Source organism: Paramisgurnus dabryanus, chromosome 18 (assembly GCF_030506205.2).
Source record: "Paramisgurnus dabryanus chromosome 18, PD_genome_1.1, whole genome shotgun sequence".
Taxonomy (NCBI): Eukaryota; Metazoa; Chordata; class Actinopteri; order Cypriniformes; family Cobitidae; genus Paramisgurnus; species Paramisgurnus dabryanus.
In genome coordinates this window covers 5,470,889-5,487,573 of record NC_133354.1, presented here as the reverse complement: position 1 = coordinate 5,487,573, position 16,685 = coordinate 5,470,889, and the positions used below count along the sequence as shown (strand labels likewise).

The window sequence follows — 16,685 nt, the reverse complement described above, 5'->3', positions numbered from 1 at the left end:
AATGTGTTTTGCCAAACAGACCAGAAAAGACCTGAACTATCTCGTGTGTGTGCATCGAGTCCTTTTCCAACCCCTAATCTTTTTGACAAGAGTGCTCGCGACATCATGTGGCTGGTGGTAGGTTTATTTTCATTGAGCCAGACCTGTCAATCAATTTTCAATGCACATTTTAGTGGTTACTCTGGTGTCCTCGTCAGATAACAAATTAAAATAAATAGAGCTGTGGGCCAAATTGGTTGCGAGGCCACTCGGTTGGGTCTAATTTTCTCGAGTTTTTCTTGGGTCGGGTCTTTCTTTAAAAAAAAAAATGTATGCACATCGAGTTCGGATACATTTCTTTGAACCCGAGAAGATCTCTACCTTACACTCCTCTGTGTTTTTCAGGGAGCTGAAGATCAGCAGTCTTTGCTCTTGGAGCAGCAGGCTGAATTGTCCAGACTTCAGACTGAGGCTCGTTCATCCTCGCTGGAGGTTCAGAGGCTGCAGCGTGTGCTGGGTAACAGAGATTCAGAGCTCTCTCTCCTCCAGCAGGCCAGAGGAGAACTGGAGCAGGAACTAGAACAACTACAACAGCAGAAGAAGAAAGGAGACAAAACGATTAATGTGAGTAACAGTCACACATACAAAAACTAGTCATATCCTAAAGTTCTGTTTAAAAACTCATTTGCAAAATATTTGTATTACATAAACAGGACATAAACAAATGCATTGTTGTGATGTAGACACCAAATTAATCTGTGAATCATTTGAATGAATCACTTTATTTTTACTTTCAATGAACTGATGCAACGTTAACTTTGCCCGCTGTTAGACCAGCATAAACACAAGACACACTCTCTTCTTCATTGCCCTGCAGGATCTGCAGAACCAGTTAAAAAAACTAAACGGTGCTCTGGCGGACCGAGAGAACGCTCTAGAACAACAGCGTCTAGAACAGCAGGAACAGAATCGAGCTTTAGAGCAAAAACTACATAACACTAAAGAACGTCTCACAGCCAGCCTGAATCATAAAGACCAGCAGTTGCAGGTAAAGCACGGACACACACGTTCACAGACATCTCAGCTTCGCCATCACTCTCACTCGAGACTCCAAATGTTTTTCAGGACTACATGAACATGGTGAAAGATCTGGAGAAGAACAAAAATCAAGAGGGCGGTGATGCTATGGTGGCCAAACTCAGAGCTAGACTGAAGGAGAAAGAGAAGGCTCTGGAGGTTTAAGATTTTCTTTTTTGTAGTATAAAATTGACTCACAGCTACTAAGCCACAGATAAGTTTTTAGCCAATGGCAGTAGTTTCAGGCCGTAAATGGAGGTTTTCAAATACTAACATTTGTTGAGTGCCTTCATACAGTACATGTAAGATGTTTTTTTTGTGTTTGTGCAGGAAGCACTAGATGAAAAGTTTGCAGCGGTGGAGGAGAAAGAAAATGAGATTCATCACTTAAAGCTGAGCCTGAGAGAGAAAGAGAGAGATGTGGAACGTCTCAACAACCTGCTCTTACACAATGAGGAGACCATTAATGTAAGAGTGTGTGATGGAGAGATTATGATTTTGAAAAATGTGACTGACGCACAAAACCAGTCATTTAAAATTTTTTAGATTTATACATAATCTGAAAGCTTAATAAATAAGATGTATGGTTTGTTAGGATGGGACAATATTTAGTTATGATACGACTTTGAAATCATCACAGGTTACATCTGTAACCCTGAGCCCCTGAGAAGGGAACATAACGCTGCATCTCCCTGCCATACTCCTTGCATCCCTGCATTGCTTCTGCAGTCTAAGATGAAATCGGATGCCACTTTTATCCATCCTGGTCCATACATCATCCCCCTATGACGTGTCATCCCCCGATTGAACTTTATTCTATTTATGCTCCCCAAGGCGACTCAGCTCGAGTTCCCTCAAAAGGCATTTTAAAGGGATAGTTCGGCCAAAAATGATATTAAACCCATGATTTACTCACCCCCAAGCTGTCCAAGTTGCATATGTCCATCGTTTTTCAGACAAACACATTTACAGAGGAGTCTAAGATGGCGGGGTTATCGTAAGCTAGTTATTTTCATTTATAAAGTTTTAAATATGGATATTTCTACAACAACACCGCGCGGATTACCCTCAGAAGACCTTTGTTTATCATCCTGGAGCCGTTTGGATTTAATTTGTGAAGGATGGACGCACTTTTTTTGGACTTGAAGGTCGTAGACCCTGTAACATTACATTTAATCAACTGAAAGATCTAAAACATTTTCTAAAATATCCGAAAATGTGTTTGTCTGAAAAACGATGGACATATGCAACTCGGACAGCTTGGGGGTGAGTAAATCATGGGTTTAATATCATTTTTGCCCGAACTATCCCTTTAAATAAATCTGATGGTACAAAATCAAAATATTGAGAAATTCACCTTTACACAGGGTGAAAGCATTAACGTTTCTCAATTACTTTTAATGGGTGACGTCATGCGTTGCCGAACTGAATTGTGGATACGGCAACGTCGCGTCACTGCCGTTGCTTGGGGCAGAAGTTGAACATTTCTCAACTTTTCAAGCGCCAACACATGCATCAGCCAATCAGATCGCCTTATGCAAATAACCTAGTGCGAGCCAGCCAATTACGTTTATGCAAAACCGGAGTATGTGTTGCGGCCCCTGGGATTGGCTGTTGGCCACGCTTCAGACAAGCCTTCCGTGAAGCGTTAACGCTTTTGCCCCATGTGAATGTACCATTAAAGTTGTAAATAAAGTCCTTAGCAAATGCATCCACTAACAAAAATAAAAAAATTGATATTAATGGTAGGACATTTACAAAATATCTTCATGGAACATGATCGTTAAATAATATCTTAATGATGTAGGGGTGACCCCGAATAGTCGAAGATTCGATGCATCGATAGGAGAAGCCTGATTCGACTACCAATCTCATAGTCGAATCGTCGCAGATGTGTTATGAAATGAGGATCATTTAATTTTGGCCGTATGGGTGCACACATTATCTGATTTCACATATAACAGCTTACTCACAATATATTAATATACTGCATATTATGATAATGCTGCAAATAATATGTGAAGTAGCAGCTTTCAATAAATATTTTTAAAATGCGTTAATAAATCCAACAACCCCTGTGACCGGGCTACACGGAGGTTTCTTCGTTAATAAACCATTGCCTCTTTGTTTCTACATTTAAAAGACAAAGCTGGCAAATTAAACTGTGTCTTTCGTTCTTTTAATAATCTTTCTATATTTTATTTTATTTATAAATCACTTTGGGTTATCTGATTTAACTATTTGGCTTGTTTTTTGTTTCCGTGCACTTGAGGCATTTTGCATATTTGTTCTGCACTTTGTTACTTTTGACCTTATTTTATTAAAAAAAATTGTATTTATTATAAACGTAAATTCCGATCTAATTTAAGTATGTAAATTTTGGATAGCTTTTCGTTGTATCGATGTTGCGCTATTGCGTGCTGGCCATGCTTGCGCATGTAATTTAGCCGAACGGTTAGGTGCTCTGCGTCTCATATTTAGGAGTTCATCAAACTAAACATTAAAAAACGGATGTTTTTCGACGAGTATAAGTTTTTAAAATGTATTTAAAACATATATTGTCTATCTTAAAGTTAAACTACAAAACAGGTAAGCCGTTTTTTTTTTTTCGGTGATGAAACGGAAACTAGTATCTGCACCGAACCTATTTCTGCCTGACACGAATGTCTTTCTTGTGATTTAATATTATGGTCAGTCGGTGTTCACTTTCAAATTATAGCAAAGAGATTCCTGAAATAAATAATATCATCCGGTCTTTCTGTATCTAAAGTTAATACAGAGATGATCAAAGTCAAAGCAAGCAAGCAGGTATTTCTGTGCTAAATAATAACGCGTAGTGTCTATATAATCATTAATTTCAGTGTTTTTCTTGTTATAAATTAACGTTTAATGAATTGTAAATAAAGATTAGTTTTTATCATTTACAGTCACAATCACAAATTATTTGTCATTTCTCATTTGTCGGGTTTTTTTGGTCATGACTGCTTTGACGCGCTATCTCCAAATTAAATAAAAACACGTAATTGTAGCTGGAGTTTCCAAGGCAGGATTACCTTTGTTATTTTTTTAGGTTTAGTTATCAAAATGTATTTTTGTGTGATGTTCTGTAGATCGTGGCTTTAAAATGTTATGAGGAATAAATAAACAAATGTTGCCTTACATTTTACCTTAAAAAATATATATATAAATGCATCGTCAGTTTTGTCTTCGTTTATTACTTGAAAGACAGTTTTGGTCACTTTATCAGACAGTTGTTTATGTGTGCTGTTTGTGAAAGAAAATAAAAGTTACCAATTTGTACCTGGTTTGGCCTCCCAACCCATGCATACAAACATAGATGATTCGACTATCGGTCGACTATGGAAAGATTCGAAAATTTTGATTCGAATATGTAAATCCTTAGTCGAGGACACCCCTAGATATTTGGCATAAAAGAAAAATCGTTAATTTTGACCAATACAATATATTGTTGGCTATTGCTACAAATGAACACGTGAGACTTTAGACTGGTTTTGGGGTCCAGGCTCACAAATGTAATTTGCTCTACAGTTACTTTCTTGGAAGTTTGTTGGATTTTTGATGTAGAATAAGATATGCTGACCCTCTCACATGTGTGTGTGTGTGTGTGTGTGTGTGTGTGTGTGTGTGTGTGTGTGTGTGTGTGTGTGTAGAGCTTTGATGCTTTCATAAAGGAGCGAGACCTTGAGCTGCAGCAGCTGTTGAACTCACTAAAAAATCTTCAGAGGTGTAAAGAGGAGACTGAGGAGAACCTTCAGAGAGCTCTGAGAGAGAAAGACTCCATTATACAACACTTACAGCAAGCACTGGACAACAAGACTAAAGATCTGGAGGTGCACACGCACAGCTACAAAAATTCATGCAATCAGAGGCACATTTACACCATTATTGTGTTTTCACCATGTTTTTTTGGCTTTGCAGGAGCTGGCCAATACAGTCCTGAGCCAGTCGGAGTCTCAGGGGCGAGACCTGGCAGAGCAGATGAGTCAGAGGTTAAAGGTCTCAGAGGTGATGATGTCTGAAGCAGTAAAGGACAAAGAGAGGCTGGTGTCTGAGAATCAGACCGCTGTTCAAAACCTGCTGGCCACCATCAGCAGCAAAGATCAGCTACTTAAGGTACTTTCACACACACACTTGTACACATGATACGTGTGTCAATGCTTAAGCCAGTGTTTCTGTATGTGTAGGAGAGTGCAGAACGTCACACACAGGCTCTGAACGATCGTGCAGGTGAATTACAGGATCTGCGCAAACAGCTGGCAGACATGCAGCAGCAGCTGAGAAGCGCACAGAGGTTGAGTGCTACGGCAACACAAGAGGGTCACCTGGAGACTGCTGAACTCCGTACCATGTTGTCAGAGAAAGACGCCTTCATCAACGTATGTTAAAGATCATAACACACCGTTTCTTTCCTGTAAATCTTGGGTACCTATAAAGTATTATTACATCCGTCATATCTCCAAAGAGTTTTTCGTGTTGTCAGATTTATAGACAGAACAGCCTTTGCATTTTTTCCGGTGAGAGGAGATAAAGAGTTACGAGTACATCACAACTATTTGTTTGTGTTGTTTACATTTATATGCACTTATGCACCGAGTGCAAACAAAACACTTGAGATTAGATTTTAATTTACTTACCGCCTGTGGTTCCGACTCCTGAATCTTTTAACATTGGGGCTGCTCCATCACTCAGTTGAAAACGATTAGCAAATCCGGCGCCGAATTAGCCCTTGTTTGTAAAGCAATCTTCTTCGAAATGGAGGTATCAAACATAAACACATTCGCAATTACCTTGCTGCCTGGAAAATACAAACTGCATTCACTGTTGTCTTAAGACAGGGTTACTTGGAAAGCTGAATTAGGATTTCTTTTCCTTACTTCCAAAAACATACTTCTTCTTTCGTGCCATTGTTGATCCTTGATATAAAACAAAGTTATCGCATCCAGTGATGCTTGTGACTTTTACTCAAAGGAGCAATGCTAATGATGAGCATTCTCGCTCTCACGCTGATTGACGTGTGGGCGTGCTTTTCCACGGGGAAGTGTCCATATAAGGAATAAGGGGTCCAAGATACGTAATAGTTAAAGGATTAGTCCATTTTCTTAAAAAAAATCCAGATAATTTACTCACCACCATGTCATCCAAAATGTTGAAGTCTTTCTTTGTTCAGTTTTTTTCCAGGATTTTTCTCATTTTAATGGACTTTAATGGACCCCAACGCTTAACAGTTTTAATGCAGTTTAAAATTGCAGTAACAAAACAATTGTCATTTTTGGCAATAAAAATAAAAAATATGCACTTTTGAACCACAACTTCTCGTCTTCCTCTGGTCCTGTGGCGCGCCAGCGGGACCTCACATAAGACCTCACATAATACGTCATCACGTCGAGAGGTCACGGATGACGTATGCGAAACTACACCCCAGTGATTAGAAGTGTGGAGAAAGAGGACCGTTCCAACGTTGTTGTATGTCGAATGATAGTAATTAATGTCTTTGTGTCAGTTTATTGTTACGCAATTACGTGAGGTTGCGCAGGCGCGTCACACAGCCGGAGGAAGAAGAGAAGTTGTCGTTTAAAAGTGCATTTTTTTTCTTGCCAAAAATGAGAATCGTTTCGCTAGATAAGACCCTTATACCTCGTTTGAGATCGTTTAGAGTCCTTTGAAACTGCAATTTTAAACTGCATTAAAACTGTTAAGTGTTGGGGTCCATTAAAGTCCATTAAAGGGACCATTTAACATGTCCGCCCCAAAAAAAATCAATTCATACTCCACACTCCAAACAGACGGGGGCAGTATACCTCCAGAAAAGTGAGTTGGTCTATTTTAATTTAGCAGCTGCAAATTTAGCAGCATATATCAAGTTTGATTTACATTAGCAACTAAGTTATCATTAGTCACAAAAAAAACATTCGGTCTCATTAAAATTGCAATGTTTTCCGCTACGTTTCGTGTGTCCATTTGGTGTTCATTATAATCAAAGACATTTCAAGCTTCTTAGCTAATGTTACATTTTAGCATCAGCTTGGTAGATAACGGGTGAAAACCGGATCGGATCCGTGGGTAGAGCTAACTATTAAACGCTAACAGTTAAGGATGCGCAATAATTTGCATGCGATAGTCATTGCGCTTCTCGTCAGTGAAGCCGGTTTCTTGATTAAAAGTGAATCGCCATCAGCTGCTTTCAGATGGAGCCACATTTACTGCACAAAGCCGTAGTTTATGTACAAGCTGAGCATAGGTTATGGCAATGCCTATTATAAGTGAACTTCTAGCGAAATACTAACAGCATCTTACTTACCAATCGAAAAGAAAAGTTGTCATTTCGGAGTCGAACCTCATTTCTTTCATGTCCATTAGTTGTCTCCAGCGATGAAAAGCAGTGCCAGTATTTACTCTGGTTCGGTTACTTTATTTATCATATTTTATTTGTGATTCCGAGCGCGTTGTTCCCTGCAGCAAATGTTTGTGGTAGTGGTAAATGTCTCTTGCTTTAGCCATTCTTCCGCTCTCTTCCCTGAACTGAAATACGTCCGAAACCCCTATTGCAAGGCAGGAAGGCATCAAGGCATGTCCGAATCCATGGCTGTCCGAATTGCATTTCTCTGAGCTGCATTCATGAATCTTAAGCCAACAAGTCAACTGTCTTAGTTTTCGGACACAGCGGTAGTAGTAGAGGGCTGTACTCCCACACATGCGACGTATTCGTGTATTGCAGTTTGGCTGGCGGTTATGTGCGTGGCCCGCATACCGCCTCCCATGGTCGAAACTGGTATTACAACACCAGTCGGGCTGTAGCTAGTAATTTAGCATGCTAATTCAGATTGATATTTCTGCAGCACTATACCTTGTCATTTTTTTAATGACATCTTTGCCCTTATTGCTTCTCATTCTTTTGATGCGTGTACCTAATTTTTTAAAATCTTTTACCTCAATTATTACAAATGGCACCTTTAAAATGAAAAAAATCCTGGGATGTTTTCCTCAAAAAACATAATTTCTTCTCGACTGAACAAAGAAAGACATTACTATTTTGGATGACATGGTGGTGAGTAAATTATCTGGATTTTTTGATTCATGTTTGAAAAAACTTTCCGAAACTTGTAGGAAAGAGGAGGAGTTCGGCACAAAAGTACTCCATCATACGCTCAACTGCTTTTTTGACACTTTGCCTTTGTTTAGCATAAGAAATACAACTGTGTTAATAAGTCAGCGTGCATGAAATACCATTAACTCCGCCCTTTAAACTTTCAGTAACAAGACTGCGTGTATACTTGTATATTTCTGCGCTTCAGTACCTCCACAGGTCTCACACAAGCATTTAACCAAAGCACAACCGAAGTGTCTAGATGTCTACAAAATGTAAAATCTACTTTGAGGCACAAAATGTGAAAAGTGAAAATGTTCTGTGCTCTGCAGAAGCTGTTAGAACGTGGACAGGAGAAAGATCGTATTATTTTGGAAATGAAGAGTGGTGAAGCTCCGCCCCCTCAGGTACTGGAGCTCAGACAGACTATTCAAGTGCTACAGGAGAAACTCAGTGAGAGAGAAGGTGAGAATGTGTTTCTTATGAAGAAACTGAAGTGTGAACAAAACAAAACTAATGTCTTTGGCTTATTTTCACCTGTTTAATAACTCTGAATGTTCTTTTTAAAAAAAGCATGATATTATTATGGGCACCAGTATTTGGATTTAATTTTAAAGTATATGTGCGTGTGTGTGTAGCCGAACTGACCAGGCGAAACAGTGAGGAAACGCTGGATCAAACTGCAATGAGTAAAAAATCAGCTGTCTATTTGAAGAAAGAGCTCGCACAGAAAACCGAAGCTCTCAATGCAGCACTGAAGAGTGAGAACCAACTTAAGGTCTGTTATTTTTACACCATCTTAGGGTTTTTGTGTTTCAGTTTTGTAACTGTGTGTTTGTGTTTGGGTAAAGATTTCTCTAGCAGAGCTTCAGTCCACGGTCTCAGAACTGGAGGCGAGATTAGAGGGACAGACAGCCAATATCGAGAGTCTTACGTCCACACTCAACACTAAAGAGGAGATCATTATTGTAAGTATACAACTAACAAGCTTAAAGAATCACTGCTTTCCAAAACTCACCAAGCTCATCGTTCTGAAAATTTCATTTGGCTCTGATTGGTGAGCTATTCAGTGTGTCGTGATTGGCCGAATACCTCAAGCATGTGACGGAAATGCCCCTCCACGACATGGCGGCAGCACAACAATACTACTACTTTCTTTGCTTATACATTTGGGCGGTGTTATGCAAATCTTCCAACATGATGACGTAGAAATGTAAGAATTTTAGGAAGTCAAGAATGAGCTTCACTTTTAGAAATAATATCTCTTTGGGTTTAAAACTTTAACCTTTGTGACTTTATGGATCTTCTATATGCATAAGCTCTTTTAACACTCCAAAGACAAAAAAAAAACATGAACAAACATCATATAATCCCTTTAACTCTTTCATCGCCTGCGTTTAAAAAAAAAGTTGCCAGCCAGCATCAGCATTTTTCATGATTTTCACAAAAGTTTAATGCCTTCCAGAAGTTAAATATGTAAACATTATATATCAATCTTGCGGAAGAGCTCACCTGGTGCATAAAAGCGGTATTACGGATTGCCGGAAAACTCGCCATTGACAGGGAAGCGTTTTCTCTTAATTGATGAGTTAAAGGGATAGTTCACCCAAAAATGAAAATAATGTCATTAATGACTCACCCTCATGTCGTTCCAAACTCGTAAGACCTCCGTTCATCTTCGGAACACAGTTTAAGAGCTTGTTGACCAGAAAGGTAATAAAAACATCATCAAAGTAGTCCATGTGACATCATCAGTGGGTCAGTTAGAATGTTTTGAAGCATCCAAAATACATTTTGGTCCAAAAATGACAACTTTATTCAGCATTGTCTTCTCTTCTGCGTCTGTTGTGAAGCGTATGCGTGAGACTAAAGTCATGTGATTGCAGTGACACGGTTGACGTGTTATCTGGTGCGCCACCGCTGTTTTCTTTTTTTTTTGTGGCCTGGCTTCGTTTGCAGTCTGAGGGAGATTCATGCTGTACGTTTGGGCAAAAAAACTTTGCAAACACGTCATTCATGTCACTGCAGTCACGTGACTTTAGTCTCGCGCATGCGTTTCGCTACAGACGTGGAAGAGAATACAATGCTAAATAAATTCTTTTTTTTTTTTGGACCAAAATGTATTTTCAATGCTTCAACACATTCTTACTGACCCACTGATCTCACATGGACTACTTTGATGATGTTTTTAATACCTTTCTGGACATGGACAGTATACCGTACGTAGATTTTCAATGAAGGGTCAACAAGCTCTCGGACCAAATATAAAACATCTTAATCTGTGTTCTGAAAAGGAGGTCTTACGAGTTTGGAACGACATAAGGGTGAGTCATTAATGACATTATTTTCATTTTTGGGTGAACTATCCCTTTAACTCGTCAATGGTGGGGAAAGAGTTAATTTGAAAATGCATCTCTGAATATCATATTCACAGATTAAGGATGCATCTAAAGGTCTGACTGTCAATCTCTGCCTCGGTAACTGATTTGATTTTGTGGAACGTTTCTCACCTCTGCAGGAACTGCACCAGCGTTTCTCTCAGAGAGGAGACAGCCGGCTGACTTTGATCCGGGACCAAGCTACCCATCCTGGTGTGACCGAACCCAGTCTCTCTTCTCTTCCTCAAAGAGAAAGTATTCTCATTGGAGGTGATAGCCAGCACAAGGTACACAAACTTAAAGCAGAATTCACCATTTCTCATCGTATTTGATGATTAAGTGCTGCCGACCTCTGATCCTGTGTTTTTGATGTTGGTAGGATCTATCATCTCTGTCGGATCTGCTGGCTGAGCAGGTGGAGTTAAACCGCGCTCTGAGAGCCGAGCAGAATCTCTATTCCAGCCTAATCAGAGCTGTCAAACAGCATGACAAGTGCGTATGAAACACTTGCATAAAACTATCTGCCTGACGTTGCATTGTTATTGTTATTGTTTTCTCAATGTTGTTGCAGTGTCGAGAGGCTACAGGCGCTGCAGTTAGAGCTCACAGCCGTTTCGCTCCTCAGACAACAGCTGGAAAGTGGTGTTCAGATGAATGAGAAACTGAGAGATGAGCTTCAGACAGAGATACAAAGAGCCAAGCAGACAGAAGGTGGAGTACAGAAAGAGAGGCAATAAATACTACTTGGGCATTATTTTAGGACATTAAAGATTTAGCATTTTCCACAAACTCATCCTTTTTAAAAACCTTTTATTGGAAGCAGAATGCATTATAACATTTTTGCTTCTGAAGAATATTTCGGAATAACAAACACTGCAGATTGTGTGTCACGTGTTCATCTTTCTGTCTTTCGCTAACACTTTCATTTTCATTGTCATGTTCTGTCAATGTTATTTTTCTTTTATTCAGTCATGTTTTCATTCTGTGCATCTTTGTTATCCTCTCTGTTTTCTGTTCTGCTCATCATTCATCCGTGATGTCATTGTTTGTTTGTCTTTCTAATACAGTTTAGTCAGTACCGCTTATTAACACTGAAGCACTAATAAACATCTCCTTTCAACACTTTTGCACTCATTTATGCAAACATACAGAGATGTAAATGGATTACTATTCTTTAACAATACTGTTCTGAAATGCTGCAAACTTAGATAAAATGTGAGACTGGACCAATCATACATAGCACAAGTTCAAGTAAGCTTTATTGTCATTCCTCTACATGTAAGAACATACATTGGAACAAAATCAGGTAATGGAATATCATGGAATTTTTAAAGGTCTTTTCCAGACATTGAAAGTCAGGGAATTTTATATATTTTTGTCCAAGTCGTGAAATATCAAGGTTTTTTGTTTGTTACTTAAAATTTTAGTTTCCATTTATGGAAATGTAATCCACTTGTTAACTTGTGACTTAAGGAATACTATTTCTGTGTCCAAGCCTCTGCTGACTATATTTATTGGCACTGTTTATTCATTTCACACATTTAAGATTTTCATAAACTCATGGAAATTCAGCTTTTTAGTCAACGAAAGTCAGGGAATTGGACATTTGAACCCTGAAATGCAAAGATCATTGGTGTCCCACCTGGGTATATTTGTAGCAATAGCCAACAATAGGAGATTATCACGCTGATACGTAGTACTTCCGCTTTCAGCGATCTTTGTGCACGTCCACTTCTGGTGGATCGTAATGGCAGTTCTGCTGGTCCAGATTGAACAGAAAAGTTGTTGAGAAAGGTGATGGTGTTGTAGAAATGTAGTAAAGTAAAAGTACAGATCATTTGTTGCAAAAAGTAACGAAGTAAAAGTCAAAATTATGCACTAAAGAGTCTACTTAAGTAAAGTAAAAATACGTGAAAAATTTACTTAAATACAGAAACAAAGTATTTGTACTTCGTTAACTTACATTCCACCACTGCCTAACAGGATGTTTGATACCTAACCTGTGTCGGAAGTGGACATGCACAAAGTTGACATGTCCCGCCCACTAAACCCGGAAGCGTGATAATCCCCTATACTTACTTTGTATGGGTCAAATTATTTTATGCCAAAATCATTGGGATATTAAGTTTCATGTTCCATGAAGATACTTTGTACATTTCCTACCATAAATATATCAAAAATGTATTTAGCATTAGTATTTGTATATATGTGTGTTTCTACATTTTTGCATCCTCAGATTTAGTATTTTTTTATAGTTTTATATCAGCCAAATATTCAATTCAATTTTATTTATATAGCGCTTTTCACAATTGTTAATTGTTGCAAAGCAGCTTTACATGAGTAGATGTAGAGGAGAACACAGAAAATCAATAGATAATATAAGAAGTAGAATATAGCGGCTAAGGATAAACCATACAAGCGAGCGTATTAATAATGTAACGTATACAGTAAAGTGCTAAGTTTAAAGCAAAGTTGGCTGACTCTCCCTGGGACTAAAAAACCCCCTAGGAGAAAACCCAGTGGGAAAAACTCCTAGAAGGACAAAAAACCCTAGGGAGAAATTAATATTTATATATATATAGACATGGTAGGGATAAGAAGCGGGTAAGCGGATTAAACTGGTTCAGCCGGTGGTCGTTGGTCACGCATCGGCTGGGCATCACGTTGAAGGACAGCCAGTAGATCAGTGGTGCGATGACCTTCACAGCAACAGGAACTGGGTCTGTTTGTCTCATTGTCCTTGGGGTCGAGGACGAGACAGGGAGACAAAAAGAGAATTCTATTAGCGTAGGGGCCGTTCGCATTTAATGCAAGTGTCATACATTATAGTGGTTTAATTCAGCTCGGTTCCAGACAGGCTAACTATTGCGGCAATAGTATATTACCCATATGAGGTATGTGAGTGCTTTGTTCTAGACAAAATAACTACTGCGGGAAAAGTACATTTACTGGACAATCTATGTGAATGCTTTGTTAAAGAAGAATGTCATAAGTTTAGATTTAAATTGATCGGCTGTGTCATTTTTTGGTAAATCATTCCAGAGCTTAGGGGCCAAGTAGGAAAAGGATCTACCACCTTTAGACACTTGTGATATTCTAGGTATAATTAAGTAACCAGAATTTTGTGGTCGCAGTTTACATGGTGGATTGTATTCTGATAGTAGTTCTTTAATATATGAGGGCGCTAGGCCATTTAAGGCTTTGTAGGTGATTAGTAATATTTTAAATTGTATGCGATATTTAACTGGTAGCCAGTGTAAAGATGCCAGAATTGGACTAATGTGGTCAAACTTTTTAGATCGTCATATCAAATATTGTCATATCCTAACATTATCATACCCTTATGATGGGTTTTGTGGTCCAGGGTCACAAATAATAAAAAGGTAAACCTTACTTTTTCAATAGTGAGCCATATACAACCAGAGAATAGTTTACTATATTTCACGATGCAGTGCAAAAAAACTTGAGCTTACATTACCACTAGGGCTGCACGATTAATCCACTATTATAAATGTGAAATTGCCTAGTTTATTTGTGATCTTTGGCTCTTTATAGTAAATTCCGCTCCATCTGAAAAGCAGGGGATGGCAATTTACTACTAATCACTTACTACTAATTTACTACTAATAACGAAACTGGCTTTATCGACGAGATGCGTAGGAAAATGTGATTAATTGTGCAGCTCTTTTTTAATGATTTCTTGATTAGGTATTTCAACACACATTTTTACACCCGTGAATTGAAAATGCAAAATAATCCATTCACTGAATTAAGCATGCAACCTGAGTTTATGAAAAAACAAATGGATACTCTTTTGTAATGCATTGTTTTTACGATTTTATAATGGGATACTGTAAAGTATTCAGTAAGCAATTACCGAATGTTTAATCGCATACCCAAAGATCTGATCTCATTTACAGTAAATTTAAATTAACAAGAGCCTTTCCATCTCTTTTTCATGCTTTTGTTTCAGATGTGGCACTATTTCTTTGTACTTCACTTCTATCAAATGTTTTAAAATTAAGAGAAAAATAACATAGTTATTATATATTTATTTTGTAATTTCTTCACAAATATTTAGTTAGCTGATCATGTCTTACTGTGGCTTTCTCTGTGACATTTCAAAAGTGCAAATATTTTGAAGTGTAATAGGATAGGATTTTGCTATCTGTTGTACAGATCTTGAAAACATTTGTAATTTTCTGTGCGTGTATGTATGTAGGTTCGAACCCTTCTGAGTTAGCAAGCATGCGTGATGCCCTCGAGGAAGCTCAGCGCTGGAACGCCTCTCTGCAGGCCCGACTGGGACAGATTCAGAACCGAGGAGGAGGGGTCGGACAGGCCAACGATACCAGTGTGTTTATGAATATTGCATAGTTTATTTACTTGATATTTACATTTTTTATTAAAGACTCATGATTTGTTACAAATAAGGTATTATTCATCTTCATGCTAATTTGTAGTGGACACACTGAGTTTGATTGGCGAGCAGACATCCTATATGAGTATATGTTTTGGGGAGGGGCCAGACGATGAATTTCAGCACCTGAGTGTAGAACAACTGCGACTAAAGGTATTTATTTAGCCTTTTGATAAAAGATCATGTGAAAAAAAATCTAAAATAATTTTTTGAAAGTAAAAGCGTTTACATTCAGATCTCGGAGCTACAGGCATTAAATGCTGAACTACAAAGGAAGATGGTGCTGATGGAGAAGGGCATTGTGGGTAATGATCCAAGAGACTCTCAGACAGAACCAGACCTTATCAATCTCTTAACTCCTATCAAGGTATTTAAAATCGTGTAAAATAGTTTAAATGGTGTTTTTATTATTCTTTGTAACTACTGTGCAATGTTGTTTTGTAATACATTCGTACAAATTTCTTACCTCTTTAACCCCTGACCTTTAGCCTATTTTGTATGTGTATGATTGACCTCATGTTTATAGCGGAGTCTCTCTTTTACTAACATTAGTTAGGTGGAACTTTCTAGAAGACTTTATTTCTCTATTGCGTTTGTTTGCTGAACGAGTGTGTATGTTTATACACGTGTCTCCGCTAGTTTTCTTCCTCTACCTTTCTTTTTCTCTTCCATTCCTGCTAACCCCTGTTATCTCCTCTCTGTCTTTCTGAATTGTTTTCTTACCCATAATCACCTGCAGTCGCCTCATCCTGCTGTTACCGTGTGCTTTACTTTATATTCTGTTCCATTATGGCATTTTGTGTTAAGTCATGTCACCAAACATCCCATTACTGTAGCAAACACAGGACGACCAGCCACCTGCCCCTAAAGCTGAACCTCCAAACATGAAGGTAGGTGATAGTTTAAGTACAATGCAATGTCTGTAGTTTTGAACCTCATCTCCACATTTTACATGAGCATTTATTTTGTCAGTTGTCCTGTTTTTGTGTTTCACCATTGTTGTTGATTTCCAAGGAGACATTGGATGAGGAACATCGTTCTTCAGAGTCTTGGGGTGAAACTAATCAGACATCACAGAGAGATCGAGGTGCCGTACCACCTGCATCCAAATTTCTTAGAGATGAACCCGAAAAAGCAGAGCTCCAATCACTCCTCACGGATTGTGGGGCGGAGTCGGTCTCTCAACTCAGGTATGTTAAGGATAACTATGGATTTATATTGTGCCTATAAATCAATCATAAACCATCAGACTTAAGAGCTGCAATCTTTAGGGAGCAAGTGGCCAAACTCCGCACCGAAGCAACTCAACTCCGCGGACTTTTAAAGGAAGAACATGCCGCAGAGTCCAAAGAAAGCGCAGAGAGTTCTGGAGAAAGCGACAGCCACGGAGACCTACAGCAAACCGTCAAAATGCTTCGCTCAGAAGCCAGAAGTTACCGAAAGGTCATCCGACTGCTCAAAGAGCAGCTCCAGCAGAAATCAGGCTCAGCTGATGGAGGAGCTCAATTTAATCCAGAGATAAACATCAGCGTTGCCAGTGGTATGGAAAGACTGCAGACAGAACATGAAGGTTCCCAGAGACACCCTAGCTCCTTGGAAAAACAACAACAACAAGGGAAAGAGAGCAAACAGGGTGAAAAGAAAGATGCACAGGAGAAAGGAAAAAAGGAGGGAAAGTCCACCAAAGTCAGCAGGAGCCCAAAACAGCACATGGCCAGACATGCAG

At 38.8% G+C, this 16,685-nt stretch overlaps 1 protein-coding gene across 10 annotated transcripts in view; it reads left to right on the top strand.

The window, feature by feature from the left end:
• Window positions 1–16,685, top strand: part of cdk5rap2 (CDK5 regulatory subunit associated protein 2) — a 63,197-nt gene that overhangs the window by 20,843 nt on the left and 25,669 nt on the right. For 9 of the 10 annotated variants that reach the window (XM_073812572.1, XM_073812579.1, XM_073812576.1 and 6 more), the window contains exons 13-31: window positions 385–603; window positions 857–1,027; window positions 1,105–1,215; window positions 1,387–1,524; window positions 4,728–4,907; window positions 4,996–5,190; window positions 5,262–5,453; window positions 8,494–8,626; window positions 8,800–8,939; window positions 9,013–9,129; window positions 10,680–10,826; window positions 10,919–11,031; window positions 11,111–11,250; window positions 14,762–14,893; window positions 15,003–15,112; window positions 15,195–15,326; window positions 15,796–15,849; window positions 15,974–16,149; window positions 16,231–16,684. In XM_073812572.1, coding sequence (XP_073668673.1) covers window positions 385–603; window positions 857–1,027; window positions 1,105–1,215; window positions 1,387–1,524; window positions 4,728–4,907; window positions 4,996–5,190; window positions 5,262–5,453; window positions 8,494–8,626; window positions 8,800–8,939; window positions 9,013–9,129; window positions 10,680–10,826; window positions 10,919–11,031; window positions 11,111–11,250; window positions 14,762–14,893; window positions 15,003–15,112; window positions 15,195–15,326; window positions 15,796–15,849; window positions 15,974–16,149; window positions 16,231–16,684 — 3,054 coding nt within the window. The remainder of the gene's footprint in view (window positions 1–384; window positions 604–856; window positions 1,028–1,104; window positions 1,216–1,386; window positions 1,525–4,727; window positions 4,908–4,995; window positions 5,191–5,261; window positions 5,454–8,493; window positions 8,627–8,799; window positions 8,940–9,012; window positions 9,130–10,679; window positions 10,827–10,918; window positions 11,032–11,110; window positions 11,251–14,761; window positions 14,894–15,002; window positions 15,113–15,194; window positions 15,327–15,795; window positions 15,850–15,973; window positions 16,150–16,230; window position 16,685) is intronic. The other variant, XM_073812574.1, reaches the window with a different exon arrangement.